At 48.8% G+C, this 13,700-nt stretch overlaps 1 protein-coding gene across 9 annotated transcripts in view; it reads right to left on the bottom strand.

Moving 5' to 3' along the window:
• Window positions 1-232: 232 nt before the first annotated feature.
• The window catches only part of caskb (calcium/calmodulin-dependent serine protein kinase b), a 51,605-nt gene continuing 38,137 nt past the window's right edge, over window positions 233-13,700 (bottom strand). For 2 of the 9 annotated variants that reach the window (XM_077015946.1, XM_077015949.1), the window contains 15 exons: window positions 13,497-13,655; window positions 12,971-13,159; window positions 12,740-12,818; window positions 12,389-12,474; window positions 12,163-12,231; window positions 8,785-8,853; window positions 8,619-8,654; window positions 8,159-8,197; window positions 6,693-6,889; window positions 6,384-6,499; window positions 2,832-2,912; window positions 2,660-2,740; window positions 2,372-2,574; window positions 2,202-2,285; window positions 233-1,608 (listed from right to left, as the gene is read on the bottom strand). In XM_077015946.1, coding sequence (XP_076872061.1) covers window positions 1,432-1,608; window positions 2,202-2,285; window positions 2,372-2,574; window positions 2,660-2,740; window positions 2,832-2,912; window positions 6,384-6,499; window positions 6,693-6,889; window positions 8,159-8,197; window positions 8,619-8,654; window positions 8,785-8,853; window positions 12,163-12,231; window positions 12,389-12,474; window positions 12,740-12,818; window positions 12,971-13,159; window positions 13,497-13,655 — 1,665 coding nt within the window. In that variant the 3' untranslated portion in view covers window positions 233-1,431. The remainder of the gene's footprint in view (window positions 1,609-2,201; window positions 2,286-2,371; window positions 2,575-2,659; window positions 2,741-2,831; window positions 2,913-6,383; window positions 6,500-6,692; window positions 6,890-8,158; window positions 8,198-8,618; window positions 8,655-8,784; window positions 8,854-12,162; window positions 12,232-12,388; window positions 12,475-12,739; window positions 12,819-12,970; window positions 13,160-13,496; window positions 13,656-13,700) is intronic. The other 7 variants (XM_077015948.1, XM_077015954.1, XM_077015950.1 and 4 more) reach the window with 5 other exon arrangements.

The following is a 13,700-nucleotide window of genomic DNA, read 5'->3' as shown; positions in this document are numbered from 1 at the left end:
GGTGGGAATCAAAACAGAGATTTGGCGCCATCTGTCGGCCCGTGATGGAAGGACAAGTCACCGTTTCAGTTCCGCAAACACGGGAGGTGAACAGCATCGTTTGCGGGAATTCAAAAGCAGTTTACTTTCCCAACACAAGAAAGGAAGCAGACTTAGAAAAACCATACTAATGAGTAACTATGCTATTTTTAGAGATTTACACAGGGAAATGAAATGAAGAGTTTGTCACATACTGAGTTCATTTATGTTTATGCACACACCAATTCTTCATTTCACTCGCATAATGTACGCACCATTGAAACATTTACACACAATAAAATCCCCTCAGTTTCCATCTTCTTGGGATAAACAGAAAACAATAATACTCTTAAGACAACACGTTTCTGAAATGGTGGACCCAGTAATGACTATCTTCCCCCCACCCACACAACAAATCAAATCTGAAGACAGTTTACAAACACATCACTTCACAGGGCATGATAAACGTCCACTCAGAGGGTCACCCAGAGCTCCAGGGATGTGCATAGGTGTCCGTCTGTCTCCCCGACCTCCCTTGGACAAGATTCTTTTTTTTTGTTTTGTTTTTACTGGTCTTCCAAATGACCAAGATATTCTCTGCAGTAGACAAGTTTACACTGGAAACACCAACACACCGCACTCTTGAATCATTTTAAGGATTTACTTGGAGAGAAATTGGGGGACTTCAGAGAAAAAAAAAGGTTTGAGAGAGAGGGGGGGGGGGCAGAGAAGAGAGAGAGGGAGAGAGAGAGAGAGGGAGCAGCCCTCATCCTCCCCATTGTCCATTGTGCAAACTGAGAGTTGTAAACAGGAATGAGTAGAGAGTGTTGACTGTGAGAGACCCAGATAACGTCAGTGAGCTTCCACTGCAGAGTCCATGCAGACGGTTCTCAAAAATTAATAAGGACTGGGGGCCAAATGTGCTTGTCTTCGGTCTACGGGCTGCGGCGGTGACCATGGCCGGGGGGGTCGTACTGGGCTGAGGTTGGGACTGTGACGGGAGGAGGGGCTTCTCCTACCCAGTCTGAAGCACCAGGGGCCCGGGGGGGTTGGACTGGGAGGGGCACCTGTTTCTCCTCCCCCACAGGGCGGAGCCCCTGATACCACACCCCCAACATCTTACTGTGCTCGTCATTGTTCTGAGACGCCGTCTCGTTCATTCAAAAACAAAGTATAAAATGTCGACCCCTAGCTATAAGTACAGGACCATATTTATTATTTTATATTCATATTTATATATTTATATGTTTAGTTATATACAAGACTACGCCTTTTGCAGTCCCACAGGAGGGTCTCGATGATGTCACCACATGGACTGGAGGTGCTGAGTGGATTAAGGGCGTGTGGGTGGTTCTTCTTGGAGGAGAGGGTGAGATTGGGCCCGTGGGTGAGCGGTGTGGCCCGCAGACGGCACTAGTAGACCCAAGACACCGGCACCCACTGAGCAGTGGTGGACACCAGACTGATGGCCTCCTCCAGCAGCCGGATGGTGTCGTCGATCTCGTTGTTGATGATCGTCATGTCGAAGTAGTGGGCGTACGATTTCTGCAGCGCCTCAGACTCCTTCTGCAGCCGCTGAAGAGATTCGTCCTGACGCAGGGCCGGGAAGAGAAGGGAGGCGAGAGAAAGAGAGTGAGACGGAGCGAGACGGAATCCAGCCTGCTGGCGGAGACCCACTGAGAAATGAGGTTCTCACTCAGACACGGGCTGCGAGTTCCACGGAGACATAAACTCAGACGGCCGGAGCTTTTGATGAAATGTGACGGACTCGTTCTTCTAGGACATCTACAGATACCTAATTACTACACACACTACTGACTACAGCCACTACTGGGTGGGCGTCGGTACCACACACTCATGTGCGCTCTGCGTATACTTACAGGCAGCTTTCTGCACCACCTGGGAAGCTGAATACAGTGAGGGGAAAACGCCAAAGAAATCAGCACAGACAAGAACATGCATAACAAGCAGACGGGGAGACGGCGCCCCCTGCTGGAGGAGCGCGCCGCTAACGGGCACCCAGCCAACCGCAGCCGGGGCGCGGCGATATTTGTGAGCAGATGAGCAGAAGCAGACGGAGAACACACCGGAAGACTGATCTTAAAGTGGGTGCTGGCTCCAAACGCGCCCGTTTTCATTCAAGATGAGGGCGGAGGCGGGGGGGGGGGGGGGGGGGGTCTTACCTCGTTCATGCCGGGCGTGAAGGTGGGGGCGGCGATGAAGACGACGTAGGGAGCGAATTCAGCCGTCCGCAGGACCTTCAGCGCCTGTCACAAAAGTCAAGCCCTCAATGAACACCCGAGTCAATGAGAAACACCGACCCCTGCTGGTCAGACGCGGAAGGTGTGGGCACCTGGGGCTCCACGTCCAGGATGGACACCAGGCCTTGCTCGTGGATCTTGCGGATGGTCTCCAGCCGGGTGCCGTACATGGCGTCCTCGTGGCTGCCGTACTCCAGGTACTCGTTGTTGGAGATGTCCTGCATCATCTGGTCGTGGGACACAAAGAAGTAGTTCTTGCCGTTCTCCTCGTCTTTCTTGGGGGGTCTGGTAGTGTCTGGGGGATTGAAGTCGAAACGTTTAGGGTTGTAGCGACACAGGTCAACAGAACACTACGAAAAAGACGAGTGTGAGCAGCTTACGTGGGATGGGGTAGGCGAATCGGTCTGGGTGTTTAGCGATGAGTGTGTTCTTAATGTGTCGCCTGCCCACACCATGGGCACCTGCAGTGTTCAACGGGAGAGCCACAAAAATCAGAGAAACATCAGGTTGATACCCACCTAATGAGATGATTCTTAACAAGACCACACCCACCTAACAAGACCAGCGTTTTTCTCTTGAAGGCGGGTAACTTCACAACTTCTTCGTACGTGACGAGATCTAGTTGGTCGAACACTGAAGGTAAGAAGCACAGAGGATCAGACAGACGCTCTTGCACATGTCACCGTATCACCGGAACAGCGGGAGAACTGTGGTGTGATGTCAGAGAGGAAAAAGTGGGAGTCGGTCTCCACGACACACACCGGGACGCACACACGTTCTGTGTATGATAATTACACACAGGCCTGGACACACACACACTCGGCGTATGGTCATTACACACAGACCTGCATAATACAGCGATGTAATTGTAATTCTTCTTATCTATATAGAGCCTAAAGGTCTGAGTGTTATGTGAATTAAGAGGGACGGTTCAGTAGGACTGTTTAAACAGTACAGGAATTCTGGCCTTCTACCTGTCTGACTTGACAGTGACATTAAAGCTCAGGAGGGCACTGTGGTGGCAGTAGCAGTGAACCACCACAGCCTATTGGGGTTCTGACTTCCCCAAACAAGTCTTAACGCTCGAAAACCGATCAACTGTTATTAGGTTCAAAATACATAACTGAGAGGTGAAAGGGAAACGAGGCAGTTAGTTGATGTACTTACATGCAAGGAGGCCATTAGGGGCAGACAGCGTGGGAAACAGACAAGGGAGGGGAGGAGCATCAAATCGGTTAAACATTACAACTGAGTCACCACAGCAACACCCGTTAGCACTAATGCACACAGTACGACACTGCGTCCACCATTAAACACACAGGACAGAACACGCTCAGAAAGACCTGACATACAGGTCAGAGCACGCTCAGAAAGACCTGACACAGGACAGAGCACGCTCAGAAAGACCTGACACAGGACAGAGCACGCTCAGAAAGACCTGACACAGGACAGAGCACGCTCAGAAAGACCTGACACAGGACAGAGCACGCTCAGAAAGACCTGACACAGGACAGAGCACGCTCGGAAAGACCTGACACAGGACAGAGCACGCTCGGAAAGACCTGACACAGGACAGAGCACGCTCAGAAAGACCTGACATACAGGACAGAGCACGCTCAGAAAGACCTGACATACAGGACAGAGCATGCTCAGAAAGACCTGACATACAGGACAGAGCATGCTCAGAAAGACCTGACATACAGGACAGAGCACGCTCAGAAAGACCTGACACAGGACAGAGCACGCTCAGAAAGACCTGACATACAGGTCAGAGCACGCTCAGAAAGACCTGACATACAGGTCAGAGCACGCTCAGAAAGACCTGACATACAGGACAGAGCATGCTCAGAAAGACCTGACATACAGGACAGAGCATGCTCAGAAAGACCTGACATACAGGACAGAGCATGCTCAGAAAGACCTGACACAGGACAGAGCACGCTCAAAAAGACCTGACACAGGACAGAGCACGCTCAAAAAGACCTGACACAGGACAGAGCACGCTCAAAAAGACCTGACACAGGACAGAGCACGCTCAGAAAGACCTGACACAGGACAGAGCATGCTCAGAAAGACATTAAATACACAGGACAGAGCACGCTCAGAAAGACCTGACACAGGACAGAGCATGCTCAAAAGGACATTAATTAAACACACAGGACAGAGCACGCTCAGAATGACCTCAGACACATCTGTTATAAAGCCATGCAGTTTTAGCCATGTTCATGCTGGTCCCCATTTGTTTCTCTGCTGATCCGATTTGATCAGTGTTCGGCAATACTGGCAAGAGCTTTTAGAGCAATGGCTACAATACACAGATGAGCAGGCATTACATAGTCCTGAACTTTTCTCTGTAACGAGACAACGGTCACTACACTACAGCAGGGTTCATACACTTTTTTGACAATTCAATTCCATGACTTTGAGGCAAATTTTAATGACTATACATTCTCTAAACATATGTGTAGACATGAAAAATAAGAAAAAAATCCAGGCCGAAATTCCACAGTATATCAAACATTTACCGTATTTTCTGGACAATAGAGCGCACCTAATATAAACCGCACCTACAAAGTTTTTTTTTTTTTAATGGAAAATGTTGTATAAGCCACACCGGGCTAAAAGCCACATATATCTACTGAACTGAATACAGAGAGTCCCCGCTTAACGGCGGGTCTGGTTAACGACGGACCAGAGTTACAACCGACTTTTTAAAATTTTGAGAATATTGAATATTGTAATTTTTTTTCTATACTGTATTTACGATCAAAGCGTATCTAAATCTAGGTTCACACTTAACAACGAAAACTGCTTTACGACGGACATTTCAGTCTCTAACCCCATCGTTAACCAATTGGTTAACCACACAGTGCACATTGTGCACAATCTACAGCTCCGCTTGGAGTCCGACGCTAACGCAGAGCACGTGTGTTGTTGCGGTAGTGGTCCGCACAATGGGGAAAAAAAAAATGGCTATATTTTATTAAATATATTAATTTTTTCTTCCGGTTATCAGAACGACATACATTTATTGTGTCAAGCAAATTTCCATGACTTTTCCAAAACATTTGAGTATTTTTATTTTTCCAAAACTTATCCAGGCCTGGAAATAGCTATTTTCAAATTCCATAACTTTTCCAGGTTTTTCATGACCGTACGAACCCTGCTACAGGTGCACTGCGTGCGTCTCCCCCACCTGTGTGTTACTCTGTTACTCCTCCTACCTGTGCGTCTCCCCCACCTGTGTGTTACTCCGTTACTCCTCCTACCTGCGCGCGTCTTCCCCACCTGTGTGTTACTCTGTTACTCCTCCTACCTGTGCGTCTCCCCCACCTGTGCGTTACTCCGTTACTCCTACTACCTGTGCGTCTCCCCTACCTGTGTGTTACTCTGTTACTCCTCCTACCTGCGCGTCTCCCCCACCTGTGTGTTACTCCTCCTACCTGTGCGTCTCCCCCACCTGTGTGTTACTCTGTTACTCCTCCTACCTGTGCGTCTCCCCCACCTGTGTGTTACTCCGTTACTCCTCCTACCTGCGCGCGTCTTCCCCACCTGTGTGTTACTCTGTTACTCCTCCTACCTGCGCGTCTCCCCCACCTGTGTGTTACTCCTCCTACCTGTGCGTCTCCCCCACCTGTGTGTTACTCTGTTACTCCTCCTACCTGTGCGTCTCCCCCACCTGTGTGTTACTCCGTTACTCCTCCTACCTGTGCGTCTCCCCCACCTGTGTGTTACTCCTCCTACCTGTGCGTCTCCCCCACCTGTGTGTTACTCCGTTACTCCTCCTACCTGCGCGCGTCTCCCCTACCTGTGTGTTACTCCGTTACTCCTCCTACCTGTGCGTCTCCCCCACCTGTGTGTTACTCCTCCTACCTGTGCGTCTCCCCTACCTGTGTGTTACTCTGTTACTCCTACCTGTGCGTCTCCCCTACCTGTGTGTTACTCCGTTACTCCTCCTACCTGCGCGTCTCCCCCACCTGTGTGTTACTCCTCCTACCTGTGCGTCTCCCCCACCTGTGTGTTACTCCGTTACTCCTCCTACCTGTGCGTCTCCCCCACCTGTGTGTTACTCCGTTACTCCTCCTACCTGTGCGTCTCCCCTACCTGCGTTATGTTTGGCCAGGTATTTGTCCTTGTACTGCTTCTTCTTCTTGCCAAACCAGGTGCAGCTGGCCTGCTGCTCCTGCTTCGTCTTCTCCATCGCTATGCAGGCCACACGCCTGAGGAGAGACACACACACACACACACACACACACACACACACACACACACACACACACACACACACACACACACACACACACACACACACACAGAGGGGGTCTTATGCGGCTCGGCGCCAGGTGTTGGTTCCTGCAGGTGTGGGGGCGTGGTCTCATGTTGGTTCCTGCAGGTGTGGGGGCGTGGCCTCACCACTCCTGCAGCTCCGGTGAGGGGATGAGGCCGGCCGTGCCGTTCTTGGTGTTCTCCATCTTGCCCTGCCACCAGTTGTGGTCGTCCTTACTGATGATCTGGATGATGTCGCCCACACGGAAGCGAACGCCCGCCTCCTTACAGGGGATCAGGTCGTCCTTGGAGGGGTCGTACTCGAACTGCGCTCGCACGAAGATCTGCGGGTCAGAGGTGACAGGCGGGGTCAGGACGGCGCACGGACGGGTGAAGAGGGCGGGGCAAGGAGGGAGGGAGGAGCTAATGGAAGGAGGAAGACGAGAGATGGGAACAGAAAATCAACTGTGGCGTTAAGGTGACGTGTGCAACTGAAGGAGATGAAAGCCACACTGCTAAAACACACACAGTCATGAGGCCATGTTGGAATGCTCACACACACACACACACACACACACACACAGGTACACGTGCACACGAGCACTCCCAACAGGCCCCAGAGCAGCCCATGCGTGTACAAACACCACGAGGCTTAGCTGGAGCCAGCACAGCCCATCACAGCCCATCACAGCCCATCACAGCCCATCACAGCCCATCACAGCCCGACACAGCCCATCACAGCCTATCACAGCACGGCACAGCCCGACACAGCCTATCACAGCCCGACACAGCCTATCACAGCCCGACACAGCCTATCACAGCCCGACACAGCCTATCACAGCCCGACACAGCCTATCACAGCCCGACACAGCCTATCACAGCCCGACACAGCCTATCACAGCCCAACACAGCCTATCACAGCCCATCACAGCCCGACACAGCCCATCACAGCCCGACACAGCCCATCACAGCCCGACACAGCTCATCACAGCCCGACACAGCTCATCACAGCCCGACACAGCTCATCACAGCCCGACACAGCTCATCACAGCCCGACACAGCTCATCACAGCCCGACACAGCTCATCACAGCCCGACACAGCTCATCACAGCCCGACACAGCTCATCACAGCCCGACACAGCTCATCACAGCCCGACACAGCTCATCACAGCCCGACACAGCTCATCACAGCCCGACACAGCCTATCACAGCACAGCACAGCCCGACGCAGTCTATCACAGCCCGACACAGCCTATCACAGCACGGCACAGCCTGACGCAGTCTATCACAGCCCGACACAGCCCATCACAGCACGGCACAGCCTGACGCAGTCTATCACAGCCCGGCACAGCCTATCACAGCCCGGCACAGCCTATCACAGCCCGGCACAGCCTATCACAGCCCGGCACAGCCTATCACAGCCCGGCCTACCAATGGCCTAGAAGCTCTACATCACATCTCCACAAGCCAAGCCTTATGAGACAGACCTGCTCTACAGACCAGGGCGTAACAAAAACAGCAAAGCGGCCGAGCCCGGTGCGGTGGGTGGAGTTCAGTGGAGCAGCTCGGTGCTGCAGGATCTATGACCTCAGGTCTGCTGAGGAACAACTCACCTTCATAGACATTTTATCCTTGATTGCAGGTCTAGAGATCTAAGGGTTCGAAAGCATCAAGCATGCACGCGCACACACAGATACACACACACACACAGACACGCACGCACGCGTGCACACACACACACACACACACACACACACACACACACACACACACACACACACACACACACATCATGCAGTATAAAAAAACCTGAAACGGATTGAACCCAGGGGTGGGGGTGTGTGGGGGGAGGCCGGGGATCTGAACACTAAAGGTCAAGGGAGAGGTCATAACATCATGACCAGAGTGGGCAGACTGATTAACCTCAATCACACGAAGCCCAAACGTTATAACACATTAGCATAGGAGAACGAACACACACACACACACACACACAGGACAGCACAAACACACACACAAGGTGCTCAGGTGAAGTGCAGGTGGTAGAGTGAACGAGGGGTTAAAGGTGCTTACCTGACGACCTTTGGGCTGGATGGTGGAGGGTATGTCCTAGAAACAAAGGAAGTCTATTAGCACTCAGAGTACTAGCAGTGTAAGAGGAGATAAGGCCCAGTATGCTAATGAAGTCGATCAGGAACAACATAACCAACCAATCAGAGCCCTAGTGACTGTGACTGACCAGAATGGAGCTGGTGATGCTGGCGTGGCCGTTGGCAGGTGACTGCCTTGACATGTCGGGCGAGTCCTTCTGTGGGGAAATACGGAGTCCAATGTGACCCGTTAGAGCACAGAACCGAAAATGAACATGGTGTGAGGAACACGGGTTTTTATAAATCTGTACATATATTTTATTTTACTTTGGGGATTAATATACACTGCTCAAAAAAATAAAGGGAACACTTAAACAACACAATATAACTCCAAGTCAACCACACTTCTGTGAAACCAACCTATTCAGTTAGGAAGCAACACTGATTGTGAATCAATTTCACCTGCTGTTGTGTAAATGGAATAGACAACAGGTAGAAATGAGAGGCAATTAGCAAGACCCCCCTATAAAGGAGTGGTTTTGCAGGTGGGGACCACAGACCACTTCTCAGTACCTATGCTTTCTGGCTGATGTTTTGGTCACTTTTGAATATTGGTGGTCCTTTCACACTCGTGGTAGCATGAGACGGACTCTACAACCCACACAAGTGGCTCAGGTAGTGCAGCTCATCCAGGATGGCACATCAATGCGAGCTGTGGCAAGAAGGTCTCCATCATGTCTCGCTCCATCCACCAACGTCACGTTGCACCACAGACTGTCCAGGAGTTGGCGGATGCTTTAGTCCAGGTCTGGGAGGAGATCCCACAGGAGACCATCCGCCACCTCATCAGGAGCATGCCCAGGCGTTGTAGGGAGGTCATACAGGCACGTGGAGGCCACACACAATACTGAGCCTCATTTTGACTTGTTTTAAGGACATTACATCAAAGTTGGATCAGCCTGTAGTGTGTTTCTCCACTTTAATTTTGTGTGTGGCTCCAAATTCAGGCCTCCATTGGTTAATAAATTTGATTTCCATTGATGATTTTTGTGTGATTTTGTTGTCAGCACATTCAACTTTGTACAGAACAAAGTACTCAATGAGAATATTTCATTCTTTCAGATCTAGGATGTGTTATTTGAGTGTTCCCTTTATTTTTTTGAGCAGTGTGTATATATATATATATATATATATATATATATATATTAGGGATGCACCGAAATGAAAATTCTTAGCCGAAACCGAAAACCGAAAATGAGGAAACCAAGGCCGAAAGCCGAAAACCGAAACACCGAAATACATTATGCCAATTATTAGTAACATTGGATTTATGGCTAACCTCACTAAAATCAAAGCTATTCAAAGAATAAATCAACTACAAAATTTGATTTGAAAATATGTATTTAGCACTGACATTACAGTAATGCATATTATAAAATAAAATTTGTGGTGGGCCGTTAACGGCGATAACGCTGACAATGGCCGACCACTAATTAAATTTAACTCGCTTCCAGACCGTTTTTATCTGAGAGGATACATATATGAGTTAAATTTAATTATAACTGACTGGCCTGAAAGATAAATATAAATCCTCTCATAAAAACGTGACGTGAGTTGCAACATTAAACAGCTCAGGTAAACACGCTTTTGAGAAATGTCGTCTGCTCGGCAAAACATAACGGGGCTCAATGTGCTCTATTAGCCTACGATATCCCACATCCTCTACGACAGAGAACGGCTGATCATCTAAGGCAACGAGTTCCATAATTTTTGGTGTAATGTCCTTTTCCTTGGCACCATCACTGGAAAACTTTTTTGCTAGCTTTATCCAAATAAGCACGTGCAGGTGGCGATTTTTGCTTGCGTCATCACAACACATCGTTTCGGCCGTGTTGTTTCGGTGATGAAAGTATTTCGGCCGAAAACCGAAAATGCAAATTTAAGCCATTTCGGCCGAAAATTTTCGGTGGCCGAATTTTCGGTGCATCCCTAATATATATATATATATATATATATATATATATTAGTGGTGGGACTTTAACGCGTTAATTTCGATTAATTAATTACAGGAAAATTAACGCACTAAAAAAATTAACGCATTTAACGCATGAGACACTTTTGCACCGTGAATGTTTCTCAGTGCACGAGTTCCAGACATACAGATTATATGGACGCACAATAAGATGAGCATGATGGAGATGAGTGAAGACGCTACGCTGGTGGATGGGAAATATAAATATAAGAAACGTCCAGATGGAAGTAAAAATAAATATAGTGTTATTTGCATTTTATGTAGGAAGGAGTTCGCTTATCACACGAGCACTTCCACCCTTCGTTACCGCCTCAACGCAAAACATGTTGGTACTAATGCGCAGGTCAGTAATGATCACTTAGCTGATAAATGTATTCCTAGTACGATAGGGTGAACAAACGTCCGTATTTCACATCCTGTCCCGGGGTTTTTTTAAGTGAGGAAATGTCCTGGTTTTTAAATTACCTTCATTGGACCATTAAGGCTGATTAAACCTAATCAAGACTGGATTAAACTTTCGCTAGTGACGCGCGCGACTCCGCACACCTCGCACGAGCGGCGGAGGCGTTTATATACTGTAACGTTGGTTAAATACCAGGACAGTTTACTGTTGACAACTCGTCTCTTTTATTTAAACATTAATACAAGCGAACTCACTCAAGAAAAATAACCGAATCCTCTCTCTCTCTCTCGCTCCTCGCGCACTTTTCCACTCGCACACACAACTTAACTTAAAGAAACAGTAACCCAATAATCCCTTAAGGATCATTACAATACTTTACGCATCACATTATTTGGTTATTGTGAAGAGTGCCCTAAATGTGGCTCTGACTGGGGATCACTGGACCTCTGTTAGCAACAAGAATTATCTTGGTGTGACAGCTCATATTATAGATGATGAATGAAAGATCCAGTCATTTGCTTTGAGCATGAAATGGTATTAAAAAACATCTGATTTACTTCACTTCTTCTTATTCTTCCAATATCATGAGCAAAGCTCCCAAAATTAAACATTTTTGGTCAGAATTTCCAGTGTTCTGAAAACTGTTTGCTTTGTTTTCTGCACTCATCTATTGGTCTGTGTAGTAGACTGGTGGAAAAATAAACAAGATGTTGAAGTTTATGCTTATGTTCATTGATTCATTCATCATTCAAACTTAAATTAATATTTCTCACGTTAAATATTGAAATGCGATTAAAATGCGATTAATTTCGATTAATTAATTACAACGCTTGTAATTAATTCGATTAATTTTTTTGATCGCGTCCCACCCCTAATATATATATATATATATATATATATATATATATATATATATATATATATATATATATATATATATATATATATATATATATTATATATATATATATATATATATATATGGCAGGTCTATTTTAAAAATGGCACAGTGCTCCTATCGATTACTATTCTCTATTTGACCACAAGATGGCAGGAGAGAGCCCCTCGTTCATTGTGTTGGACAGCACTTACATCACAGGAAAGGGACTGGCTGCGGTAACTTGGTACAATTTTAAAGGTGATACTTCCACGCATCTCTCTCTGTGGAGGCAAAAACACGTAAAGGCCACGTCTTCATCTTCTTACAAACCCAAACACGACACGATAATAAACAGGTAAGAAATTTGACACATTTGACAAGTGAAAGTCACAACAAAATGGAGGTGAAGCGTGTAAGGACACTGAGCCGATCACACACCAGCATCTTCTGGAGCTGCTCCACAGTTTGGTTGGCTACACTGATGCCGTTGATCTCACGAATCTCGTCTCCCACGTGCAGCGTTCCTGTCAAACGACACAAGCAGTCTGTCAACATAAGCTGCGTGAGTGTCAGAGCCAAGGGGTGGGGCCATGCAGCAAGGGGGTGGGGCCAGGCAACAAGGGGGCAGGGCAGCTAGAGGTGGGGCGGGGCCAGCCAGCTAGGCGGTGGGGCGGGGCCAGGCAGCTAGGCGGTGGGGCGGGGCCAGGCAGCTAGGCGGTGGGGCGGGGCCAGGCAGCTAGGCGGTGGGGCGGGGCCAGGCAACAGGGGGCGGGGGCGAGCAGGCCCTACCTTGCCTGTGGATCATCCCTCCGTGCATGATGCGGGCTACAATGCAGTGGTTGAGTTCGTTCATCTTCAGCGTGATGCCCTGCAGAAGGAGGTACAGTTCTGGTCAAGTCCACACACACACACACACACACGTCTCTTCAGAAGTTGTTACTAAAACGGTTGTAGTAGAATATTCAGATTGTAGGCGGTGAAGTGATTCTCCAGCGCACGCAGTGGTGCATGTGTGTGTACCATTGGCTCGTCCGTGTTCTTCTGGAACTGGACCAGGCGCACCCGGGTGACGTTCTCCAGGTCCATGTCTCCGTTGGTGCTCTCAGGTGAGTCTCCGTTCAGGTAGGGTGAGGTGGGAGGGGGCGTGACCCTCAACGCCTCGTCACTGTACACCTCGTGAGCTACCACGTCATGTGTCTGCAGCAAGGCCTACCACACAAACAACACAAACAACACTAATGTAAATCCACTGCAGTGAGAGCTGTGATCCACTGCAGTGAGAGCTGTGATCCACTGCAGTGAGAGCTGTGATCCACTGCAGTGAGAGCTGTGATCCACTGCAGAGCTGCCTTCTGCTGTAGGGACAGCCATGCTTTGCTGATGCTCTTCTGTGAGGTTCCACCTGACTCTCTTGGACATGCCAAGCTGGTCCTCCCTCTGACTCCACCTCTGACTCCACCTCTGACTCCACCTCTTCCAGCATCCCCACCCCAGCTAACCCCACCCAGACTCTGATCATTTCTGTGTGCTGTGTCTGCTGTAGCACCATGAAGTGGGGCTGTGTCAGGATCCTCCTCAGCTCCTTGGCCTCCAGGTTCTCGGGGTAACAGGAGATGGTCTCCAGAACCTCCTTAGCCCTCTGAACTGCATCACTGGGAGGACTTCTAATCTGGGGTGAAGACCTTGTGTTGATCTTATCATACAGCTGCAAATCATGCACACAAACCACACACACCCACACACATCCCCA

Source organism: Brachyhypopomus gauderio, chromosome 8, assembly GCF_052324685.1.
Source record: "Brachyhypopomus gauderio isolate BG-103 chromosome 8, BGAUD_0.2, whole genome shotgun sequence".
Classification (NCBI taxonomy): Eukaryota; Metazoa; Chordata; class Actinopteri; order Gymnotiformes; family Hypopomidae; genus Brachyhypopomus; species Brachyhypopomus gauderio.
The sequence above is the reverse complement of the archived record's forward strand: the minus strand, read 5'-3'. Positions and strand labels throughout refer to the sequence as shown.